At 35.2% G+C, this 27,051-nt stretch overlaps 1 protein-coding gene across 1 annotated transcript in view; it reads left to right on the top strand.

Moving 5' to 3' along the window:
- GRIK2 (glutamate ionotropic receptor kainate type subunit 2) overlaps nt 1-27,051 on the top strand; it is a 415,167-nt gene that overhangs the window by 366,070 nt on the left and 22,046 nt on the right. The window contains exon 15 of the mRNA XM_056344643.1: nt 9,420-9,645. Within this exon, the coding sequence (XP_056200618.1) occupies nt 9,420-9,645 (226 nt within the window). The remainder of the gene's footprint in view (nt 1-9,419; nt 9,646-27,051) is intronic.

Genomic DNA, 27,051 nt, shown 5'->3' with positions numbered 1-27,051 from the left:
CTCGACTTCACAGTTTCTTACTCTACATTTCATTGCAATTGTGTGTCAGCAATTGCTGAAATACCAAGATTTTCTGTAAGACAGAAATCAGATTTCTGTTTTTTTGTTTTTCTCAAGTATTTAATAAACTTTGAAGAACTTTCAGGTTTTGAGGAAAGTAAGGCAGATACTTGTCACTTATATCCTTCTCTAATTTGTAAATAATAAACATCAGAGTACTGTCCTAGCTTTGTAATGGAAGTTTGACTTGTAGAAATTTGATCTGTGTACTTCTAAGAGACTGAAATGATCTCTGAATTCACTGTGTTTAGCTTGTCGATGAAGTTTCACTTTATCCCTCTAGTGGGATATGTACCCGCCATATATGCTCATGTAAAAAAAAACCCCAAAACTAAAGGTAAGGATTGAGGGAAGGTCACATCAGCCTAATTTCTTATTTCCTTGTTCTAGCTAATATGGCTTAATGTTATTATAATTTTAACTTTGATTTCTGTCATTGAAGATAATGTTTAGGAAGACTACAGCTGGACTTACGTTTGCATCAGAAGTGCACACAGAAAATGCTGAAAATGGGAAAAAATAAGAGGTTACAGTACTTTTCACCATGATATTTACAAGAATTCAGGTGAACTAACAGGAATAGAGCATCCATAATTTTATGGCTGCAATGCTCAGGCCATACTATATGATGGACACTTCCCAGTGCAGACCTGATAGACCACTTTACTGTTGTCACAGAAATAACTATCTGTTCTTACAGACAATGTCAAATGTGCTCAAATTAAAATTATTTTTGCAATTTAAAGTTCAATCAAACCTATTCCTAAAGAAGATAGCCAAGGTTCTACTGAAACTGGAAACTACATGTTTTCTCAGGTAGATTTTGAACAGCACAAGTTTCTGCAGTTGATATAGGGCAGTGGAAATGTAGTACATTAATTTTTCATTGCTTTTGCTTTTCCACTGCAAAAATATATAAAATATTGGAATTTTGGATTCAGTAGTTTCAGAAGACGACATACAATAATCCTACTCAAGATGGCATTTTTCTCTGCTTACCCACCCCCCACCCACCCCCCACCCACCCAAATAGTTCTGCACAATTCCTTATCTGTTAAGACCTTTGTAATAAGCAATAATTTAATAAATAGTTGACACAGAATTAACCTGGGAAATCTTAGAATAGAATAGTCTTTGGCTAAATTAGGTCTATTATCTAACAGAAAACACTCCATTTTCTTTCCTTGGAAATTCCATAACTTTTATTTCCACTAGTTTTGAGCATTTCCCTCTGGCGAAACTGGAATACACCTGTTAATAACACTGGAAAGAGAATCCTTTCCCCTCTGTTCTGCCATAAACTTGAAGGTTCTGGCAGTTCCAAATTGTAAATAAAGCAGAGCCTTTGTAGAACTTCATAAGTTCTTCATAATATAGTCTTCATAAGCTATACAATATCTCTTTCTCTGCTAAATTTCATTACTAGCTGTGTTTACACTGCCTGTATTCATCTATTACAGATATCCAAATTGCGGTATGCAAATAGATAAATGAATTGTATCTTACTCTTTCTTTAGACTGTCAGTGCTACAGTATCCCCATCAGCTTCTGAAAAGTTGGGTAGGATCTCTATGTATCAGTGCTAAAAAACACTCAAAACTACATCTTATAACTGCCATTGCTCATATTTTCTGTACAGATCATTAATCAAACTCATGTAAATTTATCTATGTGTAGATAAAATCTTCATGATGTATTTCTTCATCAACCAGTTTGGCTGAAAAACTCCTGTGTCTTTTACTGTAGCATTTCATCCCAGATCTTTTAAAAATTATTATTTTTTAAAATTTCTCCATTGTTGGAGGAAAGCAGCTCCTTAAGTGTTATGTTGCTTATCTTCTCAAGTATGTCATTTAGGAGACTACAAGTGTTTCAAGATAAAACTGCCAGAATAATTCTAAGACCTAACAGATTTGCGAACAAATAAACAGTTCTTTTGATCAGTATCCTACCACCTCTCTATACCTTTGATATGAACTACATATGGCATCAATCCTCTTTGCCTGAATTAACTCCAATTTTCAAGTCACCAAGGTCAGACAAGTACAGAGAAAGACTCAGCTGTTCTTAGGTAGCACATATGGTCCAACATTGTTGGTAATTTACTTACTATAATAAAAAAGTACTGAATACTAAATCCAGATCCCACTGCAGAATACCTCAGTGGTGGCTTATGCTAATCTATAGCTGGCAAATATTTTATGTGAGCTATTTTGTAAAGAAATACTTGAAATTATTGGGTAATTTGGATGTTCAGAGTTTTGTTAGGTTTGGCAACAGAACTGATGAGGGAATTTACTGGGGGAAAAAACCACCAATCTATCTCTGCCACTATACTGATTTTGATGACTATCATTACAGGCAATAACCAAGGCTAAAGCTGCCACTTGATAGGTGCCAAAAGAAAAAAAAAGTGAAATTTGAACTTCTGTTAAGTTTTTAAAACCTGTGAAGATAACAAGACAATATTTATTCCTAATTGTTTTGGGCAACAAGTTAGCAAATAATAGTTAGTGGGATTTGTATCCCTTCTCCTCATTCAAAGAGATCTTGAATGCTATGAGTTTGATTTCTAATGCTGAATGATAAGTTTCTTTCAAATCACACCAGTAACAGAGTGTTTTCGGTCTAGTGCATATTGGATTTGCTTTGAACATTGCACAAGCGTCTTCTATGCCAATGTAGATGCTGTGAGAATAGAATTGTTAAAATCCTGGCATTGTGACAAATTCTTACTCTATTAGAGGTAAATATTTAAAGTAGTATTTGTGAACTTCATGCTCAGTTCCAATGATGAATCTATATACTCACTGCTTTTGGAAAAGGAGATTGCTTTCAGATACAGTGCAAATGAAGTATGGCGTTTTGTACTGTGTTTGTATCTGAAAACAGGCAGAGTGAGCAGAATTTGACTTACCTTTACAGAACATGCAGAAAACAGGATTAAATTTCAGAAACCGATTAAATTTGTTTAATGTCTTATTCCTAATTATAAAGGAAGAAACCTACAGAAGTGTGAAAAATATCACACTTGTCATCTTCTGTAGTATTTTACAGAAAGAACCATTGTGATATTAGTTATAATTCAGTAGAGGACTGTAAATTATTCTCGTGTAAAAGGCAAGGAAGTTCTCTGAAATCCATTAGTGGTTTTGGAGCTATAAAATCCTTACTTATTTCCAGGTCAAAGCTGATAGTGAAAAGTTATTTCAATAGCATTAGTGTTTGGATATTTTTACCCATAAATTACTTTAAATATTTAATGCTTGTTCAAAATATTTGGGTTTTAAAACAAAAACTCAGCACAATCAGGACATGAGTAAAAATCAGGACATGAGTAAAAATGTCTTTCTCTGAGCACTGCATTTTTCATTCCTTGTAGCTCTGTTCTTGGCAGAAACACCTTTCCTACCTTTTTTCATTTGTGCTCTATGGACCATGAAAACTGTCGTTATGGAGGAGAGAATGCTGTATGCATTGGTTTTATTGTTTTTATGCTGACACAACAAAATCTAAATCAGCTGGTTCACTTAGGGGTTTGCAGGACTCTGCGGTTCTGAAAAAAAATAGTCAGGGGGAAAAATGGGGGGGGGGGGGCGGGTTGGCACGTGGTAGAAGATGAAAAGAAATGCCCTGAGGTCAGAGGGTCAGAGTCAATGAGACCAGTCTGATAAAAAGGCGAGTGTCTTTTTCACTTTTCTTTGATAGCTGAGAAAAATTCCAGTCTCATAGATCTAGGAAACAATCAAGGTCATCTTTATAACTACTTGCTAATCTGGTCAGAAACAAATGATACTCAGGAGTTCACTTGAATTGACACAGTATCTGTTGGGTGATAGAGGGCAGCTAAGGTATTTAAGTCTGGTCTTCTGTCCAGCACAGGAGGAGGAATGTATAATATTTTCAGTATACTTAAGATGCTAGTGATTAGCATGGTGCTCTGTAAAAGCAATGCCTTAACCTATAGCAATGATTCAAAACTGTGCACTACACATATGTGAATGCAGAGTTTGGAATGTCTGTGGTATCATATTATGTTATGGAGGCATCAGGTGCAGCTATGCAATTGAGACCAAATTGCATTTTACATACTCAGCTATGTCAAAATCGGTAAATATACTACTTCTGCTGCCTCAAAAACCAGCACTTACTTCTGGACCATAGAATTAACCAAGGCTTACCAGAAACGAGAAATTATTTTGGTCATTAAAACAAATTTAAATGGATTATTTAAAACAAAATATCTGGAAACAGGACATGTATGATCCTGTGTAAAGCTAAAAATTAGTAAGTTCTGAAGTCTTCCATTCTGATTCATGTAGCTGATTCTGATATTTATCATTATTTGCATATACTTGTCCACTTCAGAAATGCTGAGCAGTTTGGAGAAAACACTACCTATTCCAAAGAATTCAGGTTAGTATTAAGAAATGGGAGAGCTGGATCAGTGTACACAGATATAAATAAAACAAACAAGAAAGTACATAAAATGCAAGGGTAACAAACATATCATTGGTCATTGATAATTATTTGAATGGCAGCATAGTTATTTGAATGGTAGCAATCAGCCTTTACAAATTTCCATTTGGTGACAGTTCAAGAAAGCAAGCAAGCTATTTATTTTTTATTTACAATTTTTTGCATTTATGCAAGTATTTAATTCTTTCAGAAAGCCTTATCTTTGATTTTCCCTCCATTTGTAATGCTCAAGGAGAATTACAGAATTCCTAAAACATTCTTTACCTTAGGCTTTTTGTTAGTTCTCTCAGCTTTAATCTTGTCATGCTCTGATTTAAAATGCTTTTTCAGTTAATTCAATTAATTAAATTTGTTTATCTCTCTATTAATGATACTAATCCTCTGTGGCCTAAAATACTGGAGACATATCCCAAATGTGCTAGAACATCTATAATCCATGAAAGAGTGGTCTATAATGTGTACTTCACCTAAATTTGACATCTAGCTGTCCTGTGTTTAGGGGAAAATCTTGACATATGTTAGTGCTTTTGCTGTTATTAAGAACATCAGAAATGCATTTTCTAGATTATTTTGCAGCTATGTAGAATTAGGGCACGTGTCAAAACAAAATGTTAAACTTACAAAAAAAAGAATAAGGGATTAATAAAATAAATGTATTACATGAATAGCTCAGCTTGGATTTCTGTACTGGTGTTCAGGATTTCCAAGGGGTATGTTTGAAACAATTGGGATGAGTTTACTTGGGTTTCGAAGAATTGAAGGGTGAAGAAGACAGGAAAGCACATTTCTCTGGCTAATAATGGGCTTGCCTTTGGCTTGATATATAAACTACATAAACCCACAATGGTTTGGGGGTTTGTTTTCATTTTGGGTTTTTTTTCCCCCCAAAGAGGAAATTGTTTTGTTTTGTTTTCATGAAATTGCTCAATCTTCAAAATTTGGAGTCTCCAGCGTAACTTCATATTGATAAAGAATCGTAGAAATCAATGAAAACTAAAAATTGGAAAAGCCCTCTGGAGATCTGTTCCTTTTGATGGTGGAGATCTGCTTTCTTGATTGAAAGCAAGGCCTTAGATTAGCTTATGTGGGGCCATGTTAAGCTGCCTCAAATACTTCCAATGAGCTGATTCCACTACTTCTCCAGGCTACTTCTTCCACTGATTAGTTGTTCTTATGGTGAAGAAGCTTTTTCTTACATCCACACAGATTTTCCCTTCAGCAGTTTGGGCTGTTGTGTCTTACCCTGTCACCATGCATGCTGGTGAAGAGAGTACCTTCAACTTCTCTCAACTTTCTCTTTAGGTAATAGAAGAACAAGATTAGATTCTGTGTAAGGCTTCCATTCTAGGTTGAACAACACCATTTCCAACAATCTCTGAAGGTTAAAATCTCTAACCCTCTGATCGCCTTGATGGACACTGTCCAATTTTAACATTTTCTTGAATTTGGAGTACCAAAACTGGACACAGCGGTGTGGCTTGGCGAATGCCAAATATTGTGGATTAATCATAACCCTTGTTCTGTTGGCTGTAGTTTTGCTGAAACAGCCTGCAGTTTGCTTTCCTGCTGCAAGGATGGGCTACTTGCTTATGTTCAGCTTGATGTCCTCTTGGATCCATAAGTCCTTTTCAGTCAACTTACATTCCTGCCAGTCAATTCCCAGCCAGTATAGATGCTTGGATAAACTTTGTGTTTATCTTTGCTAAACCTCATGCAGCTTCTGTTATACTTATTTGCCAGCCTTGGGGTCTCTCTGCATGGTAGCTCTTTCTTCCAGTGTATCTACCTCTCCACCTTGTTTGGTGTCATCCACAAATTTGGTGAGGGTGCTTTCAATACGCTTTTCCAAACTGTTTACAAAAATATTGAATAGTTTCAGGTCTAGAACTGACCCTTGAGGCACTCCACTCATGACAAGATGCCAATCTGGCCTTCAGCTACTAACTACCACCTTCAAGATCAACATCTCAGCCAGTTCTCCATCTGTAGGTGCTCCATCTTTCCAGTCCATACCCTACAAGCATGTCATCAAGGATGTTGTGAAAGACCATGTTGGGCACTTTGATAAGGCTCATATAGGTGGGTCTTTATGAATGCACTTGTTATAGATCATTCTTTTTGTCAGTGCAAACACATAAGTGATAAGCTTGGTGAAGTAATTCGAAAGTGACATTTCATAGTCTGTATATTACAGAAGATCAAAATAAATGTTCATAATTGTTCCTTTGGCCTTAAAAAATTTGATGAATCAAGCAAATTTAAGAAAAGTGGCCTATGCCTAGTAAAAAGCAAGGCTCAGGAAAAGTCACATAGCTGTTACAGGCAGTGTCACAACATAGTGTAGTAGCATTGGGAATCCTTAGGGTTGTTTTAACGTAATGATTGTCATGGTTTAATTCTTATGTGGTCGAGAATGCTTTCTTGAATTATATAAGAACTTGACCTCTGACTTTTTTTTCCACTTTTCCTCAAAATTTAATCTTAATTACTTTTAATGTTTCCTTTGTTACTACAGCCTCTTTTGAGTTTAAATGTTGCATAGTTGGAAGCAAAGCTGAGGCATGGTCTGTGAGACCCAAGTGCTTTTAGAAGCCAGGAGAGAAGTTGGATGCTGCCATTAAAATAAAAATCCCCATTAACAGATCTGTAATGTTGCTTTTGTAAAAAACTGTCAGAATTTGCCTGGCACATTTTTGCTGTGCATTTTTACACTCTTGTCTTGTATCATGAGGTCTGCTTCCCTGTCCTCTGATCCTTGTTTATTCTGGCATTCATTCAACATCCTGATATTTTTCTAACCTTGTTGTCCAGTCTCACTGCTCATATATTTGTCTTTCCTAACCAGTGCTTTAGGATAGAGCAGTAACACATTACAACAATGATTCCTTCTGTTTCCAGCCTCACATTTGTACATAGTGTTAGACTAACTTAGAGGCTTTGCCATGCTCCCTTTTGTGATCCCTGACATGCACCGTTATCTTCTAATGATCTGTAATCTGTGACCACTGAGTATGTCATTGACAATATCCTCTGAATGACATTGTGAGAGCTACCATTTTATGTACCAGGTAGATGAGTTTCTTGATTTGCTTAACCTTTTCATTTCCATCTTTCCTGTAAGTTTGTTCTCTTTTTTTATTCCAGTGAAATTCAAACGTTGCAAAGCATAGGCAGCTCTCCTACTGTTCTGCATTGTCTTCAGCATTACTGAGGGAACACAAGCATGATAAATCATGTCACCACAAGTTATCTTATACAGACATAATTTCTGGTTGATTTAAAGTTAGATTGGATTTCCAGACAGTGATTTCCAGTTAGATGAAACAATATGGTGAACTAACCCAGATAAAATGATACACTTCATTGGTGGAGTATATAAATTGATTAACCAGATTGATTTGTACACAGTGAAAGAAGATGGAAACATAATGTAAATTACAGCACCTGTCTCTGTCAGTATGAATGACAAAGTCATAACCACAAGAAGCAATATGTACATTTTGGAGTGTCATTTTCTTTGCTTCAATGTCAGATGAGCTCCTGATGCTTCTGATTGTTCCGGCTTGTATATTTTAGCCACATGAGTCTGCAGAGTAGTTTTCCAAACACAGAGGAAAACCATTTGTGGTTTTGTTTTCATGAATAAAATGTTGGTTTTTTATTTTCAGATAAAACATTCTCTGTTGTGCATAAAACAAATTCAGTAGCCTGCACTATACACTTCAGAAAGGTTTGTACTGTCAATCTTTGTTTAGTATCTCCACCAGAGTTGATGGCAGTTATATTTAAGGCTGACACTAAAAGATGAAATATTTCTTTAAAAGTGTGATTACACTAGTTCTCATGCTGTATTTCTGCATCTTATTTACTAAGCAAGATTTAACATTACTGAACATTTTCTGATACATCTTAAAATTAAAATATGATTAAACAGATTGGGCAAATTTAATGTAAAATGTCCACTATTTGTAATACCTTCGGTTTATCCAGTGGTTATGATCTCTTAAACACTGTGTTTTACAAAGATGAGGGAAGGTAATATCTTTTTTTAAAGATGGTGAGGTGCAAAGAAGGAAATGACTCCTCTGTAGCTGCACAGCATCACTTTGTGTCAAATCACTGTCTCCTTTGACTGAAACTACGGTCTCTCTCTTCCTATCACAAGAGTTCTTTGCATTCTGGGAAAATTAAAGCAGAAAAGACATATTCATTTTTAGGGCTTTTAGTAGTCAATTTCTGAATGGCAAGCTAGTATGAGTTATATTAGCTATCTCTTACCTAATATCTTTCTCTAGGTATTTTTGCACTGTACCGTGGATAAAATGTTTGCTGCCTACTTCCTCACAATTATTTTCTCCATATACTGCCATCTGTAAGTGCTTTGATTACTTCAGATTGCCACGCTGTGCATTAGGTTCTCAGAATTGCTCAGGAGTAGATGTATGATTGAAATAAGGGTGAACATTTCAAATGTGCCAGAATCCAGATTCTCATATAACACTCTCCGACACTGATGAACTTGGCTACAATGAAATACTCAATAATTTTCCAGCTTCAAAGGACTTCATCTTAAAAAAAAAAAAAAACAAACCAAACAACAAAACAAAAACAAACAAAAAACCAAACCACATATAAGCAATAAAGAACAGGTAAACTACAGATATTGTGCATTTCTTGAGGATCTGTCCAGCTGTTTTGTTTTACACTGACAAGATGAGAGCTACAGATGAGATGAAAGGTACAGGCACTGTTAGAAGAATGCCCTGGTAAAACCTAACACATAGTAAAATATGCTAAGAGAGCAATGTTCAGACTGAGAAATTGTTTTCAGTCTTATAAGCAGATTATTATTTATGTTGCATCTAATATTTGTCTTTCAGAAATCCAAAATCTCCACTTACGACAAGATGTGGGCTTTCATGAGTAGCAGGAGGCAGTCAGTACTTGTCAAAAGTAATGAAGAAGGTATCCAGCGTGTGCTTACCTCTGATTATGCATTTTTAATGGAGTCGACAACCATTGAGTTTGTCACACAGCGGAACTGTAACCTAACACAGATTGGAGGCCTGATAGACTCAAAAGGTTATGGCGTTGGAACTCCCATGGGTAGGTGAAATGTCAACCATTTGTTCTCTGTTCATTAATCTTAGCTGCTGCAGTAGCATAGCTCCAATACACTTGCTTTCTCCACATTGCTAGCATTTTTTTCTTGTTCTTTTTTTTCCCACCTGGTGGAAATGCAACATATTTTATCAACATTTATGGGTTTTATTGAATTTTCTAAACAAAAAGTAGTTACTTTATAAAAAATTCAAACATTTTCTTATGTTTCTTTTATGTGGTACCTTCCATATGTTCAACAGTCAGAATTAAAAGTACTTTTCACAGTACTTTGTAAAAAAAATGTTTTTTAAAATTTTGATCTCTCTCTTTAGAGAATGAGTTGCTGATAGTACAAGGCTTGCATTAGCAAATAGAATTCTATACTGAGAAAGTTAATCACTGAGATTCTTAAAAGAGGAGGAAAGATTCCATAACATCCCATCTATAATCCACAGACAAAAGAAATGCTGCATTCACCTTGTGGAATATGGTTTTGCAGAGTAATTCCAATCCTATATATTTTCCAGGTCAGGTGTTCTTCATTAGGTGCAAAAGTTTAGTTGCAAGGTTAGAAGCCAACTACAGTCATTAGTTTGGCTGTTAGAATCTGCAGGATAGGATTCAGCAAGCACTGAGGTGCTGAGTTCCCATTGACTGCAGTGATTTTTGAAGGACCTGAGCTAAGGATCTGGCTTTAGATTTCAGAATAGATGGGAATAGGAAATGGTGTGACATAAAGACTCTGTCAGTACTGCACAATGATCCTATTTAATATTATAAGATTGTTCTGCTGACTTCTTTGCAAGGCCAATATTTATTCTAACTTTATTTTTAAGAAGAATTTATCATTTTGTAATTTATGTTAATATGTTTTATGTTTTTCTCAAATAAGTCTTTCATCTGGTACTGATTTTATCTGTGTTGATAGTATACACAAAATCATTGTGTTGGGAAAGTTGAGTCCAGTAATTTAAATCAAGGACATATTAAGGAGGGTTAAGAAATGAACTTTGCTGGAATATCTTGGATAAAGATGTATCTAGTAGTATCAGATACAGGTTTCCCTCCATGTTGCAGCTATTTACTGCAACTTTAATACCACCTTTATAATTTTCATTATTTTAATAATTCACTATGAAATGGACATCTGCAGAAATTATGATTCTGTTCATTCTGTCTTTGAATTGTTAGTCATTAAGAATCTAATTTTATTTCATATACCAATTTTTCCACCTGTTCTATTGTGGCTTCTTATATTGCTGAATATGTTCTGTACACCTGTAAGTGCCAGAAGGGATTGGACTTCAGTCCTGCTGCACTTTTTGGCTTCTGATATTTTCTGATATATAAACATTTTGTTATTTTGAGGGTGAAACACCTCGAAGGTTTAGTAAGGGAAAAATGAAATCTTAGTGGTAGTTTAGAATCCCTGAATAAGCTGCATGCAAACTTGTGAAGCATCTGAGGCACGCCCCAGAAATCTAAGCATCCATGGAAGTGCCAAAGTGATAGGAATGAGAGAGACCAGGCTATTTAATAAATTATTTTGATTATGTGTAAATCAGTGAAGCAGCATAAATGCCAGAGAAAACAGGTGAAAAACAATGATAAAGCCAGAAACAGACTTCTAGAGTAAAAGTTTAGGGGAAGAAGTATTAGATGTAAAGAGCAAGTAAGTAAACTGTCTCTTGGCCTTTGTCCCCTACTTTATTTGTGAAGAACAGGCACCATGCATGCACTATTTTTTCATTAACTTTGTGTCATATCAATGACATTATTCAGCTCTTACTCATCTGCAAGATTCCAAGTAATAACAAAGTGCCTGTGTCAAGAGAAATAATAGTGTTATACAAGGGGATCTATGAACTGACAATTGTCTTAAATCAAAATGAAAAAAAAAATAGAGGACATACCTGCAGGAATCAGAGATCACAAAGGAGGTAAAACAAGTTGAATCAGTGTTAAACTTCAGAAAACATGTTGAAGTAAGATCTGAAAAAAGATGAGGCTGTCATAAAAGGAAATATAACAGGAACTAAGTAAAAAGGAAGGTACTTAAAAGTAAGGTTTTCACAAAAGAAATGAAGGCACCATAAAACAGCATCTAGAGCTTTCCCAGAACAGCCAAGAATAAGAGATTGATCTTGTGTTTGGGCAGTATTAATAAAATGCCATCCTGAGAACTAATATTTGTAAAAGTTTTGTATCTTGTGTATTAACTGCACAGTCTCAGAGGAAAGAGATTAGATAGCCTCTGCTAAAATAATGCATAGTTCACATATACATTTGAAAGGAAACCTTGCGAAGAAGCATGTCTATAGTGCCCATCAGAATAGTTTTTGTTAAATATATTGCTTTATTTGAGCTAAAAAATCTTACAGAGCAGTGGATAATACAAAATAAACTCATGCATTATGGGTAATCTCATTTCTATGGGGAAAAAAATTTTGGAGCCTTTAAAAGAGCATGGTTAAATCTACAGAAGTAGATTTCATCTTTATTTAATGATTATGGAAGAAGTTTATGGACATGCAATTGAGCACTATCTTTTTAGAGTTAATAATCCTAAAACTAACTTGTCAAGTGCTCGGAAAACTACAGTGTAATGGTGTCATAAATAAAGCGCATGTTACTGCTTGTGCCTGTTTGGGAGGTACATCTCTGAGCAGAACAATACAGAACTATCTGATTAGATGCATGGTATCTGAAAGATGTAGACATCGTCTCCCCAGCTTTGGAAAAATATCCAGTTAATCTCCTGGAATAGTGGTTTGAAGTTGCATATATATTTGCACATAAGATTAAATTTGTAGAATACAGTTGATACAGGCCTTATGTTGAATACATTAGAATGGCTATCGTTACTTTTTGAGAACAGCATCAAAGGAAGCAGGTGCAACATATCTTGTTCCTCTTGAAGGCTAATAGAATAATAGTGAAGAACATAATTTGCTTGAGTCTAAGTATCTGCAAGCTGAAGAACTAAAAGCTTTCCTAATAGAAAAATACGCTATCAGAGTAGTTTATGATAGGATAATAACTTGGAAAACACAACCACCTAAGTACAGTACTAGCTTAGAGTACTACAGTAAAAGCTCTTTGCTCACGACGTGGAAGTTTTAAATTTGGAGAAAGTAAGTTGCACAACATGAGGAGAAAAAACCTGGCAGGTCAGGCAGTCTATAGGTATCAATTAGTTCCAAGCACACTGAAGAAGCAAAATCTGAGTTTACGTGTTTATTTTAATCCTTCTAAAAGCATTAGTGAAGTAAACAAAATTTAGATAGCTAAAATGATTAAGGAAATTGGAAACAATGTACTTTTGGCACAAAGTAGGATCACTGTACACCTTTAAAATCAACAAAATACGCTGATGCTTCAAATAGGTGTGAAGCAGCATTTTCTGTGATATCTTTGCTGTTAGCTTTATTTAATATGTCACATATGACACCCACAGCACTGAAGAATAAACCAGAGATAGTGAATTTGCTAAGTTATACATGCAATGAATGATTCTCGTGATACATGTTTACAAAGTAAGATAACAGCTTTGTATACACTTCAATCAATTATCAGTCAGCCATCTCTGGTACTAGGCTAGAAAAAAATCATTTATAATTAAAAGAGAAGGGAAGAAAAGACCTGGGATGAGATGTTTGACAACGATTGGTACTTTGGAGCAGATAAGGGAGACCCTATTTGTAACTGGGGTTGTGTTTGTTTTGTTTGATTTTCCATCTTCGCAACTTTGTAGCTTTGTAACCAGGAGTGTAATGCTTTGTTAGAGCAAATTTGGTTTTGTACCTGCTAGTTTGAAGCTCCACAGACCAGGGGTTTGCGTTGGCTTTATTCTAGCATGTGCTTTGAGGAGGTATGTTACCAGTTCTGTGTTCTTCGTCAATGAATCTGGTATATAGGAAAACTTTTGTTAATACGCATAAAGCTTGAAGTATGCTGTATAGTTTATTTCTAATTATAAATATATGAATACATGTCATGTACATTTATCTATTTGAAATACATATATGTTTCTTTCAGTGGTTGGAATTTGGCTTTCTTTGGGCATACACACGTCATCCAATGTTGATATGCAAGGGAGGAAGGAGGGGAGGGAAGGAGGGAAGAAGAAGGGGTGGGGGGAAGGGGGAGAGCGGGAGACTGAAAACATGGAAAGGAAATGAATAGAAAAAGGTGGTGGGAGAAAGAGAGAGCAAACTCTGTGGGCATGCAGAATAACTTCCACTTTTAATGACAGATCCTCTAAAGTGTTACTTATTACCTCCAGTAGTTTTAAAGGTCTTATTTTTCCATCATGTATGATAAAGGTGTTTAAAATTGGGTTTGTTCTTGAATAAATCTCAGTTGGGATAAATTTACTGTTCCAAAGGATTCCTAAATGTTTATGATACTTCCACATGCTTATGGTCCTCTTATCAAACATAAGTGTAACTTTTTCAAGGAAAAACAGTCTATCCAGAGTATACATTTCATGCCCTACCGAAACACATTTAATATGACTTTCTTGTGGTCAACATACTGTAAAACACAGTAATATCATGTGACAAATATTATTTACCATAATGAGTATTTATTAATATCATAGTTAAGGTTAAGTGAACCACATGAAAGGTTAGATATTTAGCTTCTATGCAGTCTGTATTGAGGCCTTAATGCTTCATCACTCTGGGGTGGTTTCAGGTTCTTATTTCTTTTCCAAACTCCTTTTTCTCTTCAGCATGGTAGACGGCAGACTACTTTCTATCTGGCTTGGGCACATTTTCTACTGAATTGCCAGTTGCTTCTGTGTTGAACCTGGATTGTATAAGTGGCTGACAAGTATATATATATATCTCCATTCCATATGAGCAGATCTGCTGAGCATGCTTTCAGATGATCTGCACTTCTGTGGCAACTCAGGACTATCCTGGCATATGCCAGACAAACTGCATGTGTGGAGATACATGCAAAGTAATGCCTTTGACATTTTGAAAATGAAAAATGGTAGGTGGAAGTAATCCTACAAATTTGCATATATTTCTTCTAACTCTTAAACATAAAATAGAAAGTGGCGTTTGAGAGATATGGCGCATATAAGAAATTTGAGCTAGGTATTTCTCTACTGTTTCTCTGTGATTATTGAGCTGTGGAAAGTTACAGAATTAGATTAAGAGGGGTCTTTAGCTGTATAGCAGTGGTGTTCCTGTAATATATGATAATGATGAGGTAAAAAACAGTTTGAGAAAAAGGTGGAGTACATATTTTTAATCCTTTCTTCCTGTGCAGTTATTACAAGAAAATAAATTGTGCTATTAGTATTCTTAGTATCTCAGTTGCAAAACATACTGAGTTGAATCTGTTACATGGCTCTCTTCACAGTTACTAGGTTGTTGACTTTTCCCTTGCTATGATCAAACTATGACTTTTTCTACTACAGCATATTACTATTGGTATCTTTAATCTTTCTATACTGAGGAACTATCGAGATGCCCTGAAAAATGCTGGAAAGTGTTTGAGGCTCAGATCTTAAATATTTAACTGTTAACTAAAAAATTGTTAAAAAAAGAGATGTGCATTCCCCCAAATATAAAGAGACTCTTCACTGTACATGGGGATAAAATCCAATTCTCAGGATATGAATAAAATTAAACAATGTATTTTGGGATCAACATACCAAGTGGATAAAGCTACCGATACTTCATTGCCAAACTAAGTCTTACAGAACTACCCATTATACAAAGCTGCAACAACATGCAATAGTAACCCAGATTCAGATATCAAAATTTATTCATGTAAGTACATAAACTATATCTACACACTGTATATTTATATAGTCACAATAGAAAGCTGGCAGCTGCTGTGATACAAACAAGTTATATGTCTCATGTCAGATAGGAAAGTATATGAATAAAATAAACAGCCTTCCAGCAGAAATGCATTGGCTGCAGACCTCAGATATCAGTATGTTCTCTTAAGCTCAAAGGATGAAACAAAACTTCAAGTTTCTCATGTTCTGTTGATTCAGATGTGTCATTTTTAGTGAGGTTCTCTTTTCTGTAGATAATGAAATATCAAATTAAATGTCTTTGTTTACAAAAATTTTTATCTCTTAGAATTCTTAAGGATTCTCAAAATTTTACCCACTCACCTATGACTTCCAAAAAGTCTATTTGGCCAGCTAATGTAATAAGCAAATCACTTGCATGTGGAAACTTATTTATATACTTTTGCACTTTTTTTTTTTTTTTCAATTAGGCATTCAAATCTTCTATTTTTGGCAAATCAGAGCCAAGAGTGGCGTTGGCTTTTGTGGGTTTTTTTTTGTTTGTTTGTTTGGTTTTTTTTCTTTTCTGAATTTCAGTCAGATGTGTAGCATGTAATTAAAATGTTGTTTGGAGTATGCACATTTCGAAGACAGTAGTATTCATATAATTTCATCAAACATAGAATCTAGAAAGAGTATTTCACACTCCACTCACTTAAATTAAAGATTTCACTGCAGAAAAAAACGGTTTCAGGCAAAAATTTATGATCTGCTTTTTCATATCTTCTCTAGGAATATGACTTCATGAGTTATTTATATTTACCTAAACCATTAAAAAATTCAGTGCAATCATGTTCTTCCTATGCCAGTGATAGGCTGCTGGATTCAAATAGTATTTAAACAAATAGTTTAATCAGGAAATGTATAACACTTAATTGTTCTGTTGTATCTAATAACACTATAGGTTCAGCTGATTTATATTACCTATTCTGTCTCCAGGGAGTGATCTAGAAAAAATGTACACAATAATTTTTTTATTTTATAATATTGAAATTTTTTAGCTGACCTGTGTTCTTAATGCAAGTATTTTACAAAATATTTCATTATCTGTCATTTTTATTAAGTGCATGTTTCCAAATATAGACAATTTTAGATGAAGGCACAGTGGAGTATATGAATTACTTAAGAACAAAAGCTTTTAATAGATGCTTGTAATTTCAAAGATTAAAACTTAATGTAGTAAAAATACAGAAAAAATACTTTTATTTCCTAAATAGGCAATAGAAAGTGAAAAAGATATAATGAAGATAGTCTCAAAATAGTCTTAAATCTTCTCTTAGATTTCATTCAACCTCCTCCTTTTCTGCATTTATCATTCCAGACAGAGTTTTGCAGCCTGGTTTTGTAATCATCAAAAGTAGTTTACTTTTGGAGTTTGCTTGTGAAATAAAAAGTAGATAAAATCGGTGTAAACACCTTGTAAGTGTAAGAATAACACTTCATCATCCTACAGATGTGTAGGATATTGCATCCTATGTTTTGTGTAGCTTTTAAAGGACCAAAGCCTCTAATTCTACTGCTACATGTCTGAATTAACTTATTTTTTTGTTAAGCAGTTTCTACACTTAGAACATGAACTACATGCAAATTAGTAATTTAAACAAATGTCCTGAATGTTTTCTAGTAAAGAAAATGAATGTGTTACTACATATTTAGAACATAGTGGCGCTAGAATTTTTTCCTGCTTTAGGTGCTACCTATAATTGTAGTAAAATGCAGTCCAGTTTAACAGAGATTAAAGTATGAACAGAAAGCCTTCTGTTTTCCAGAAATTACTTAAAGATGAACCTCAAAACTAAAGGTACAGTTGTCTGTAGTTAGACTTAATAGCCACCACCAAAGTAAGGGGCAGGATATTCTTTAAGGTCTGATTAAATGAAAATGTATAGTATAGCTATCCTGCAATTATAGATTCTTCTTAAGGGGGTAGGATTATGATACAGATGAGTATCACAATGATAATGAGTTCTGGCCCCCATGATTTAAGAATAATGTTAAGGTACTTGAATGGGCCCAGAGGAGGGCCACAAAGCTGGTTAAATAGCTGGAAGGAATGTGCTGTGAGTAGTGCCTGAAGCACTTGTAGTAGTAGTGCCTGATGGTTTGGCTAGTTTGGCCTAGTTTGGAGAAGAGGAGCCTGAAAAGTGACCTCAGTGCTCTCTACAGCCTCTGGAGGGGATGTGGAGAGGGGGGTGCTGAGCTCTTCTCCCTGGTATCCAGTGACACTACCTGTGGGAATGGCTCAAAGCTGTGTCAGAGGAGGTTCACACTTGTCATCAGGAAGCATTTCTTTACTGACAGGGTGGTGAAATACTGAAACAGGTTCTCTAGGGAGGTGGTTGATGCCCTTAATACCATGCTTTAACTTTTATTCAGCCCTGAATTGGTCAGGCAGTTGGACAAGATGATTGTCGTCGGTCCCTTCTGTCATGTTAAGAAGGGGGGCTTCCTTGAGCTCTCTATACTTGATCAGCCTGTCAGTTTCCCAAGAAAGACAAGACCCTTGTATCCAACCAGCCTGCCCGCTACCTGCGTTCTGACAGCCTGCTGTATCGGGGGGTGATTCGACCAACTTATTCAGGGACCCCCGTTGACAGCGTCATCGAGCCAAATCCCCTATAACAACAACTTACATCTCTGGAGACTTATACAAAATGAACTTCAGCTGAAGATTGTTATTCTACAAAATACAATTTAGTGACAGAATAAAGTTCAAAGACTGCCAGTAAACTGACTGCAAAGTAAGCTTAAAATAATACACTTAGTAATAGCTAGCATGACTTAGCCGTAGAATAAATTTCTTACCCAGTAGGTATCCCTACGGGGGAGAACACAGGTTCAGCCCGTTGACTGATCCCAGAAGTTCTGATGCAGTCTTCCCTAACTTCTCCCCTCAGTTGTCCACTTTTTATACTTCATAGTACATTGCATAATCATTAACATACACAAGACTGGTTAAGTTTCTTGCTTCCAATGCAAATTAGTCAGCATCCTCAGACAGCACTACTGAAGTTCTTCACTAACTACGTATTCTCTCCAAGCAGGGTTTTGCCCTCTTTCAGGAGGGCTCTTTGGGTCAGAGGTTGTGACCTCCTGCTACTACAATTACCTTTTTCCTACTTCCAATATATAGGGGGTTGCGACACTTTATCTCCATTGGCTAGAACTTCCTCGCTTGAATGCTTCTTTGTTAGCTTCCATCCTTCCCAAGACTGAATCCCTTCCTTTCATTCATCAATTTTGACAACTTTAGAGAGTGGGTCAGCTTGTTCTAACTTTGTGAATCTAAATCAAGATGTGGTTATCTGGGAGTTTAGACAACCATTTCCCTCCTTTGGACTTATTTCAGCCCTGTACCTGTCCATTTCCTTTGCATTTAGGTGGAGCTTGAGTGACTCTAGACATATATATTTTTGTCACTGACTAGTATCATGTGACCAGTGAGGTGTGCTAGTACCTTGGAGGTGGATGACTTCAGGATGGAGGTGTGTGTTAGTATGACAATGAGATTATTTCATCTGAGGAAAGTAATTTTGCCACAGTGGTTGAATCAGCAGCAAACATCTTCTTATATATCCTTCATGTGACAACTGCTATGTAGCTTATCAGACTGTCAGCTTCCCATTCCTGCGGGGAGTACTATGGAGCCTGGCCATGGGGTCTCCACTCCATCCTCTGTTACCCCAATCAGCATGTGCTGAGATGGCAGGCTGTGTTGCTTAGGGAGCTGTGATAAAGTAGGTTCTGTGCATGCCAACCATCCTGAAAGCAATAGCTGTATTTTACCCTAAAGAGCTTTCTGTAATACGATGGTTCTATTAGGTCCCAGTTTTCTCCAACACCCCCCCTGCCCCCCACCCCAAGTAATTTTCCCACACCTTCCAAATGAAATAGTCTATTCTAGTGTACTGTATTCTAGTACTTGGATGCCATTGTTTATTAAGTTGTGGGGGTTTTTTTCTTCTTCTATTTCTGCTTCTTCATGTTCTTTGTCTTTTTTATTTTTTCTTTTCTGTTTTCTTTTTCCTTCTCTTTTTTTTCTTCTTCTGTTTTTCTTTCTTTCTCATTTTCTTTTTCTTCTTTTCCTTTTCTTTATTCTTTTTCTTTTTTCTTTTTCACTTTATGTCTTTTTTATCTTTCTCTATTTTTGCTCTTATTCTTAGTGAAGATTACAAGATTCTTCAAAAGACTTGGTTTGGAATGTTTTATTTTAATCACTGACTGCTTACATCTTACTTCAGTATTCCAAACATGTTTTAGTGTAGGGAATGTAGTCACACCAATCACGTTATTTCAATTCTTGCCAATGTTCAGTTCTAATAGAGTTTTCATCTTCTTGGCTGGAAGATAAAGTTCTGTCTTGCCCTTCCAACTGCTTTACGAGAACAGGTTTGCAGGAAAAGACAGACTTTTTTCCCTAAAGAAGTGTTTGATGAGAGTCTTTGTCATGCTTGATGCTTCATTTCTTTGTGGTGCTGCTTATTGTTCCTGCAGAGGTGTACAAGAACACACAGATTTTCAGTCTGTTCCTCTATTTTTAATGTACATCTGTTAGAACCAACAAGGCTAGTGAAGATTTATTATCTGAGTCTGGGAACCAGGTCAATTATTTAAAAAACAAAAACAAACAACCAAAACTCAACAACCAAAAAACCCAAACCAAAAAAACCCAGGCATAGCATAGCATTTCTATTGATAACTTACCTGAGTGAGAAAGTAAGGCTGAATTTTCCGTGTTATTTTAAACTGGCATAGGGCTGCTGCATTTTGCAAAAACTGACAGCTATATGAGCAGGGTTAATGACCTAAGCTGGTAGACACTGTTCATCTTTTTTCATAAAATTAATTTACTTTACATTTAACTGCATAGATGCTAATGAGGCTGGATGAGTGCTAGTCATAGTATGAAGGAAGCAGTGATAGGAGACAAACTTGGTTGTGGAAAAGGAAATGGAATTTCTGCCCAGTCAGCTGTTAGGCTGAATCTGAAGACAATCCTGAGAGCCTCCCATGTTTTGTGACAGCTACAAAAAACTGCAATCTATCTCTCAGTGGCAGAAACAAAAGGTTGTAACCTAACAGAAGCGAGTAGTTGCAGGGTAGGGGGGAGATGTGAAAATGTTTTCAGTATTTTAAAAAAAAAACTTTCTTTTTCCATGCCTCACTTTCATTCTATTTCAAACATTGCAGAACTGAAGCAGTACAATTTTCATCCCCTTTCACATTGGTGCTTCATTTTTTTCTTTTTCTTGTCTTTTCTCCTGTAAGTCTAGGCTAAGATTCAAAGAACATTATGTTAGCAAGAGAGCTGCAATAAATGAAAATACTGGCTTGTATTAAATACCGGGTTTTTTTCTTTTCTCTTCTTTTTTTTTTTTTTTTTAATCTATTTAAAAATTAACTGTTTGGAGTTTATCAACATTCCTTACTCTCTGAATTTAATCTCTTACTGTACCTAGGGCTGCTTTCTGTGTTCTAACATCATTCTCTTTTCACACATCCACCAAATAAAAAGGTCATGTTTTGAAGAGCCGTGTTTTAAAAACTCTCCTTAAATCTCAGGCAAGACTGGAAAACAATGACATTGAGTACAATGACTGGCACTGAGCATGACTGGCACATTCCTTTCAATTAATTTGTACATTTGGCAGTCAGTGATCAATGCAGAACATAATTTTAGACATTCATTTCCAGGAGAAACAAGTCAGATTTAGTTTTTTGTTTTGGGATTTTGTTTTCTTTTTTATTGTTCCCATTATTTATTTTAAATATTGCACAATTTTCTAAAATTAGAATCACATGTTGCCTTATTTGAAGAAATACCAGAAAAAGAAAAAGAACATCGTAGGCCTCACAGCCTAGGATGCTTTGCTTCTACTTTTCCATTAACTCAGTTGTGGCTGATACTGACTGGTAAACAAAAGGTCTATAATTTTACCCATCTATATTTTTAAATATATTTATGTAAAACCAACAAAGCCACAGGTATGAATTATGTGGGAACCTTTCAAAAAGCAAGTAGTTCTGAAATTAAAAGGAATAACAGGTAAATGATGTATTAATTTAGTCCCCAAATTTGTTATCAATACACTTGGTTAACATAACTGAAAACAAATCCTACATATCTGAAAATGCTGAAGAGTTCACAAGTTTAAAATTTGCATCAATGAAAATATATTCCTGGATTTCCTCTGTAATGTACTAAACCCAACAGCCAACACTGGTTTTCAATTTAATCATTGTTGACATTTTAGACTCTGCAAGTATGTACTGTTTATATTGTGGGGGACACTGAGGATATCTGAGCTGTCCTTGTCTATTACCTGTCATAAAGTACTGTTTCTGGGGAAAAAATTCCATCTTACAGTCCAGCATTCTGTTTACTTAGAAAATATGCATATGTGTTTATGTATATAATACATAATCAGGTAAATTTGGATAATAAGTGTAATGAACACAGTGCAATTTTTGGGCTCTGAATTTCAGTACTAGAAGTATAAACATTGTCCACTGTCTATAGTTTTCAAAATCTAAAGCACTAAAAAAAAATAATAAAAATGTATTTTAAAATAGCTTGGTTTTATTGTTAGGACACCCTAGTTCTCTTGAAGCTACATATTACCTTCAGACCATACAAATTATGTTAAAATGAGCATTTTTTTACCAGTCCTTGGAGATGAGACATATAAACGGATCTTTCTATAGGAATAAATAGGAAACCATGTACTAACACAGGAGGCTTTTTTCTTCTGCTTGCCTGCACTAAATCTGTAATCCTTCATATAATCTGAACTGTAATATTCATCACTTATACATGCATAAAAATGCTGAGCTTCAGTTCCTCTGTAACTAAAATAAATTAATACATTTGTCTTCATTAGTTGAGCATAATGCACAAAAAATAGGTGCAAATTATTTATTTTTATGCAGGTCAAACCATGTATTGAAACTAATTTGAGAATTTCAGCTGCTTGAGCAGTTAATTTATTGTTGCTGAAATTTAAGAAAGTGTAGCTAACATATTTGATGAAAGAAGTGGCTTTTATAGTTACCTCAGAAGTATAAGCATATTGAAGCACTGTCTGAGAGGAATGCTAAGAGACTGAGCTTTCGTATCAGTGAAGATATGCCAAACCACTTCATGTCTGGTAGGTGTTGTGAGCATACTTTGCCTTAGAGAAATGGTTTCTGGTAGGAATTTATGGAACAGAAGTAACTGAAGCAAAGATATTATTAAGACTTCAATGCTTGTGTTATAGTGCCTAGGACCATATGTATGTATTGTATTGTCAAAGACACATTTACAAATGTAAAATGTCTGTCCTGATATGTCACACCTGGTTAGAACAAACTAGCGCATTGCATCCTGGCACATGGTGTTTTATTGAATTTCGGCATTCTTGATCTGAAAAAGCTGCAGCATCAGCTATTTATTTTGTCTGCCTTGCATTCCCTGGCTCAGTGTTCCTTTTTCACTGCCTGTTAGAAGTGGGATCTCATTTCCCAGCAACTCAGGCTCACTGAATAAGTATCACCCTCCACCAAGTGTTCTGTAGTTTAACTTCAATGCTTTAAGGTTCTTCTGAGGGACATGAAATAACAAAGCAAATTGACCACATTCTTTCTGAAGGTTGCAGAAGAGGCTGACAAAGCTGGGACTGTTCAGCCTGAAGAAAAAAGATCAGGGGGTATCTGTGCAATGCATGTAAGCACCTGAAGAGGGAAAATAATGAAGAGAGAGTCAGACACTTTTCACTAGCATCCAGCAACTAGGCAAGAGGCACGGGGCATGTACTGAAATAAAATAAATTCCATTTAAATGTGAGAGGAGAAAAACAAACACACAAAGAAACTTCTTTACAGTAAGGGTGGTCAAACACTACAACAGGTTGCCCAGAGATTTAGAGTCCCATCCTTGGAGATATTCAGAACCCAGCTGGGCAACATGCCCTGAGTAATATGCTGTAGCATAAGCAGGTGGGGTGGACTAGATCATCTTCAGAGGACTCTTCCAAAGTTCTACCTTCCATCGTACTGAAATACAAAGGTTTTGTGACAATAGTACTTCAGACTTCAAGATCCTTCTCTTTGAATAGTGACTTGTATTTGCATCCAAAAGGGTTAAACAGAAGCTATTGGCTGTCTTTTGGTTTGAACCTGCCTAGTTTCATTTGCTGCACCCAAATGATACCCTTGTAATGGAAAAAAAAAATCAAATACTCAAAGCTCTTAATGAACCTGATTTCTTGCTATTTCATCCAGCCCCACTGTTGAGGACAGAATTTTCTAAGCTGGCTAGCATAAATGAAAAAACTAGCACCATGACTTTGATTTTGCCATGGTGCTTTATAGACAAATGGCACAGTGAGTGAAACACTGAAATCCAGTGTCTGTAAGCAGCCCTCGAATAGTCAAACTTCTTGAATTCTCACTGTATATATGATGCACACAGCTGATGCCTCCTCCTCCCAAAGACCAACTGAGGACTACCTTGATTCTGTAATCACTTTAACCTTGTAAATCAAATTGGGGAACAGAAATCTGCACCTCAAGGCATCAGCTTCTCTTATTTATCAGAGGGATTTGAAAATATGGAGCACCACTTAATAGAAGAGTAGCAGCTGAAATTTCTTATCATCACCTATAAATACAATGTTAGACTTCGTAGGAATTCTACAGCTTCAAAGGTCTCTATTTTTGTTTTTAATAACTTAAATGCAGATTGCCCAGATTTAAGATGTCATTGCAGTTAGATGTACCCAAGGCCACTTCACACGTCACCCACGATGAAACAGCTAATGGCAAAACACTGACATTCATTGTTTTCAGAATTTGCTTTAAAGCTTGGCACGGTGTTAGGGTGTTCTGCAAAAGCATGAACTGGGTTTTCAGGTCTGGACTCTTTTATTACGAACTTACACTTTTCTTGTCTTTCAACATACTCTTGTCTGCCTGCCTGAAATCTTCATGTATAGCAGAACTTCATGTAGCATTTCATTAGACTTCCTTAATTAAGGTGGGTAGTGTTAAACAAATATTTCCCACAAAGGAGGCTGTAATTGCAAACCATTCATATTTGAGTGATACAGGTTTGCAATAAGAATTTTAAAAAAATAAATAAAAGCATTGTATAAATATGAAATACTTCTAGCTATGTTAAAATAATATCACTGATTTTCTCAGTACAGGTTTCAACAAAGATATCTCCTGTTCTGCAGCTGCACAGTTCAACAGGGTTAGAGAGATAACAATGTATTATGATTATGATCTTTTCAAACTGTCTATGATGTTACAATGCATGAGGAGTCTACAAAAATGTTACTACCTTTTATTTGTTTGGATTCAGTATTTAAACTAAAAGCCATGCTTTAGAGCTGTTTACAATGATAGTTTGAACAGGGGCTGAGAAAACTAAACTGCACTAAAAAAAAAGAAAAAAGAAAAAATGGAATAGAATACCTATGTCTAATATGATAATGTAATAATGATCTGAGTGTTTAAAATAGTTTAAAAAAGGCCTTCATTCTGTTCAAGTTGTCTTGTTACTGCAAAAATAAATAGATAAAAATGGTGTATGTTAGCTATCAAACCTGTTATTGTATCTTATTGAAATTATTAATTATAAGCAACCATTATACATGCAATTTTTTTGTAATTTACTCACTGTGGAGGATAGATAAGTTTTAAGCTAGTTACAAATTAATATATTCAAGGATGTTCCCTTCTCAGTCCTAAAACCATAAGTGCTTATGAACACAAGAATTCATGAATGGCTATTGTAATCCTAAATCTCCTATGTATTCATCTAATTTTGATATCAGTTATGTTGCATACCTTTAGGTGGACAATTATGAGCAATTTAATATGAAATAAATCTCAGCTACATGATTTCTTTTGGTTACATTTTGGCTTTATAAATCTTTGTGAACTTTTTAATGATGATTCTATAAAGAAAATACCAGAAATTAGCATGAGTTGAGAATGGTTATGACAGGGAAGAAGTGAAAACAGTAAGAGAACACACCACTCATGAAAGGGTTTTGATTAGTTTGACATAGAATACTGATTTAAAATGTTTCCTGCCTCTTACCAGCAACTTGTCTTTTCCAAGCCATACATGTAGCTCAAAAGTGAAAATATGTATGTATGTAAAAAGGAATAGTGAACAGCTTTGTTTGGTATTCTATTTTGAATGTTTGCAGTTTTAGTTATAGGTGGGGTAGCTTAGACTGCTGTAAACATCTACTGAGGACCTTCCATTGTAGTAACTGCAACTTAATGAATATTTAATATTTACAATATGTCTAATATTACTATATAATAATCTTAACATAGCATGAAATATGTAAATTTAATATTTACAATATGTCTAATATTATTATATCATAATCTTAACATAGCATGAAATATCGGGGTTAATGATCAAAATCAGGAAACACTGATGTTGTTTCATCAGAAACATTAACCTATCCTGATAAATATTTTGTCTTGATACATCCTTTGGAAAAAAACAGTAAAATTGAAAGTTATGTATTTAGTCAGAAAGAGGAGAAGGGGAAATCTAATGTATATGCAACACAGCTAAATTAAAGTTGCAAGTATTCCTTATATTAGATTTGTGACTTTATTATTTATTCCCAATATTGTCCACAACGTGTGGGGTATTTAAATAACTTTGAAAAAGGCTTCTTTATGTCCAGAAGTCTGAAAGTCAATAAGCTAGAAGTCCATAAAGAGGTAAAAGAACAGCTAGTAGAGGAGCAAGAAGTATACCTTTTATTAATCTTTAAATGAATCTCATATATTAATGCATTAATAATAAATTAATAGGAAATGTATATAAATGTTCTCGATCTCTTGTGGTGTGAAAATCTTGGTTTTGACAGTCCAAGAGATGGATAACAATTATATAAATTTCCTGTTAATTTATGATTTCTACATTAAAAAAGATCTATGACCACTCAGAGTTTATTAATATAGCAGTTGTTTTCAGTATACTTGAGAAGTGTGTTTAAATTCTGTGTCTGGAATACTTTGATATTAATTCATATTAATAATTTAGAGTACTTTAGAGATGAGAACGCTGTAATATCTGATCATTTCATAAATATAAACCAACAAATTTGCTGTGAGGCACAGAGCTAGGAAACAGGAAAAAGTTACTCAGTTAACATCACAAAGAAAGCCTGTTATGAAAGCTACGTTTAAATATACATTCATCTCCTGCTGTAATGCAATGATCTCAGGTTGGTTCTATACTCTTAAAATAGCTGCCCAATTGCTACTTCTTATGGAAGTATCTAATTTTGCTGGTGAGAACATCTTTTCATCAGTGGCGCTTTTTATTTGTTTGTTTGTTTATTTATTTATTTAATGAATTGGTGAACTGTGCTTACCTACTTGGAGTTAAACTGAGATCCATATTTTGGGATAAAGGAGGAACTGTTCCTGCGTCAAGTCTGCAGGAACTGTCACCTTTTCTTTTGATTTATTGCTCTTCTCTTCACTGTGGGGTGTTGCTTCCTTCCTACGACTGCCTAAGAATTTTAATCCCCAACTATGGCAATGGCATTACTCCATGACCTGGG

The sequence above is a fragment of the Falco biarmicus genome, chromosome 6 (assembly GCF_023638135.1).
Source record: "Falco biarmicus isolate bFalBia1 chromosome 6, bFalBia1.pri, whole genome shotgun sequence".
NCBI classification, from domain to species: Eukaryota; Metazoa; Chordata; class Aves; order Falconiformes; family Falconidae; genus Falco; species Falco biarmicus.
Note: the sequence above shows the minus strand (reverse complement) of the source record. Positions and strands in the feature narration are given on the sequence as shown.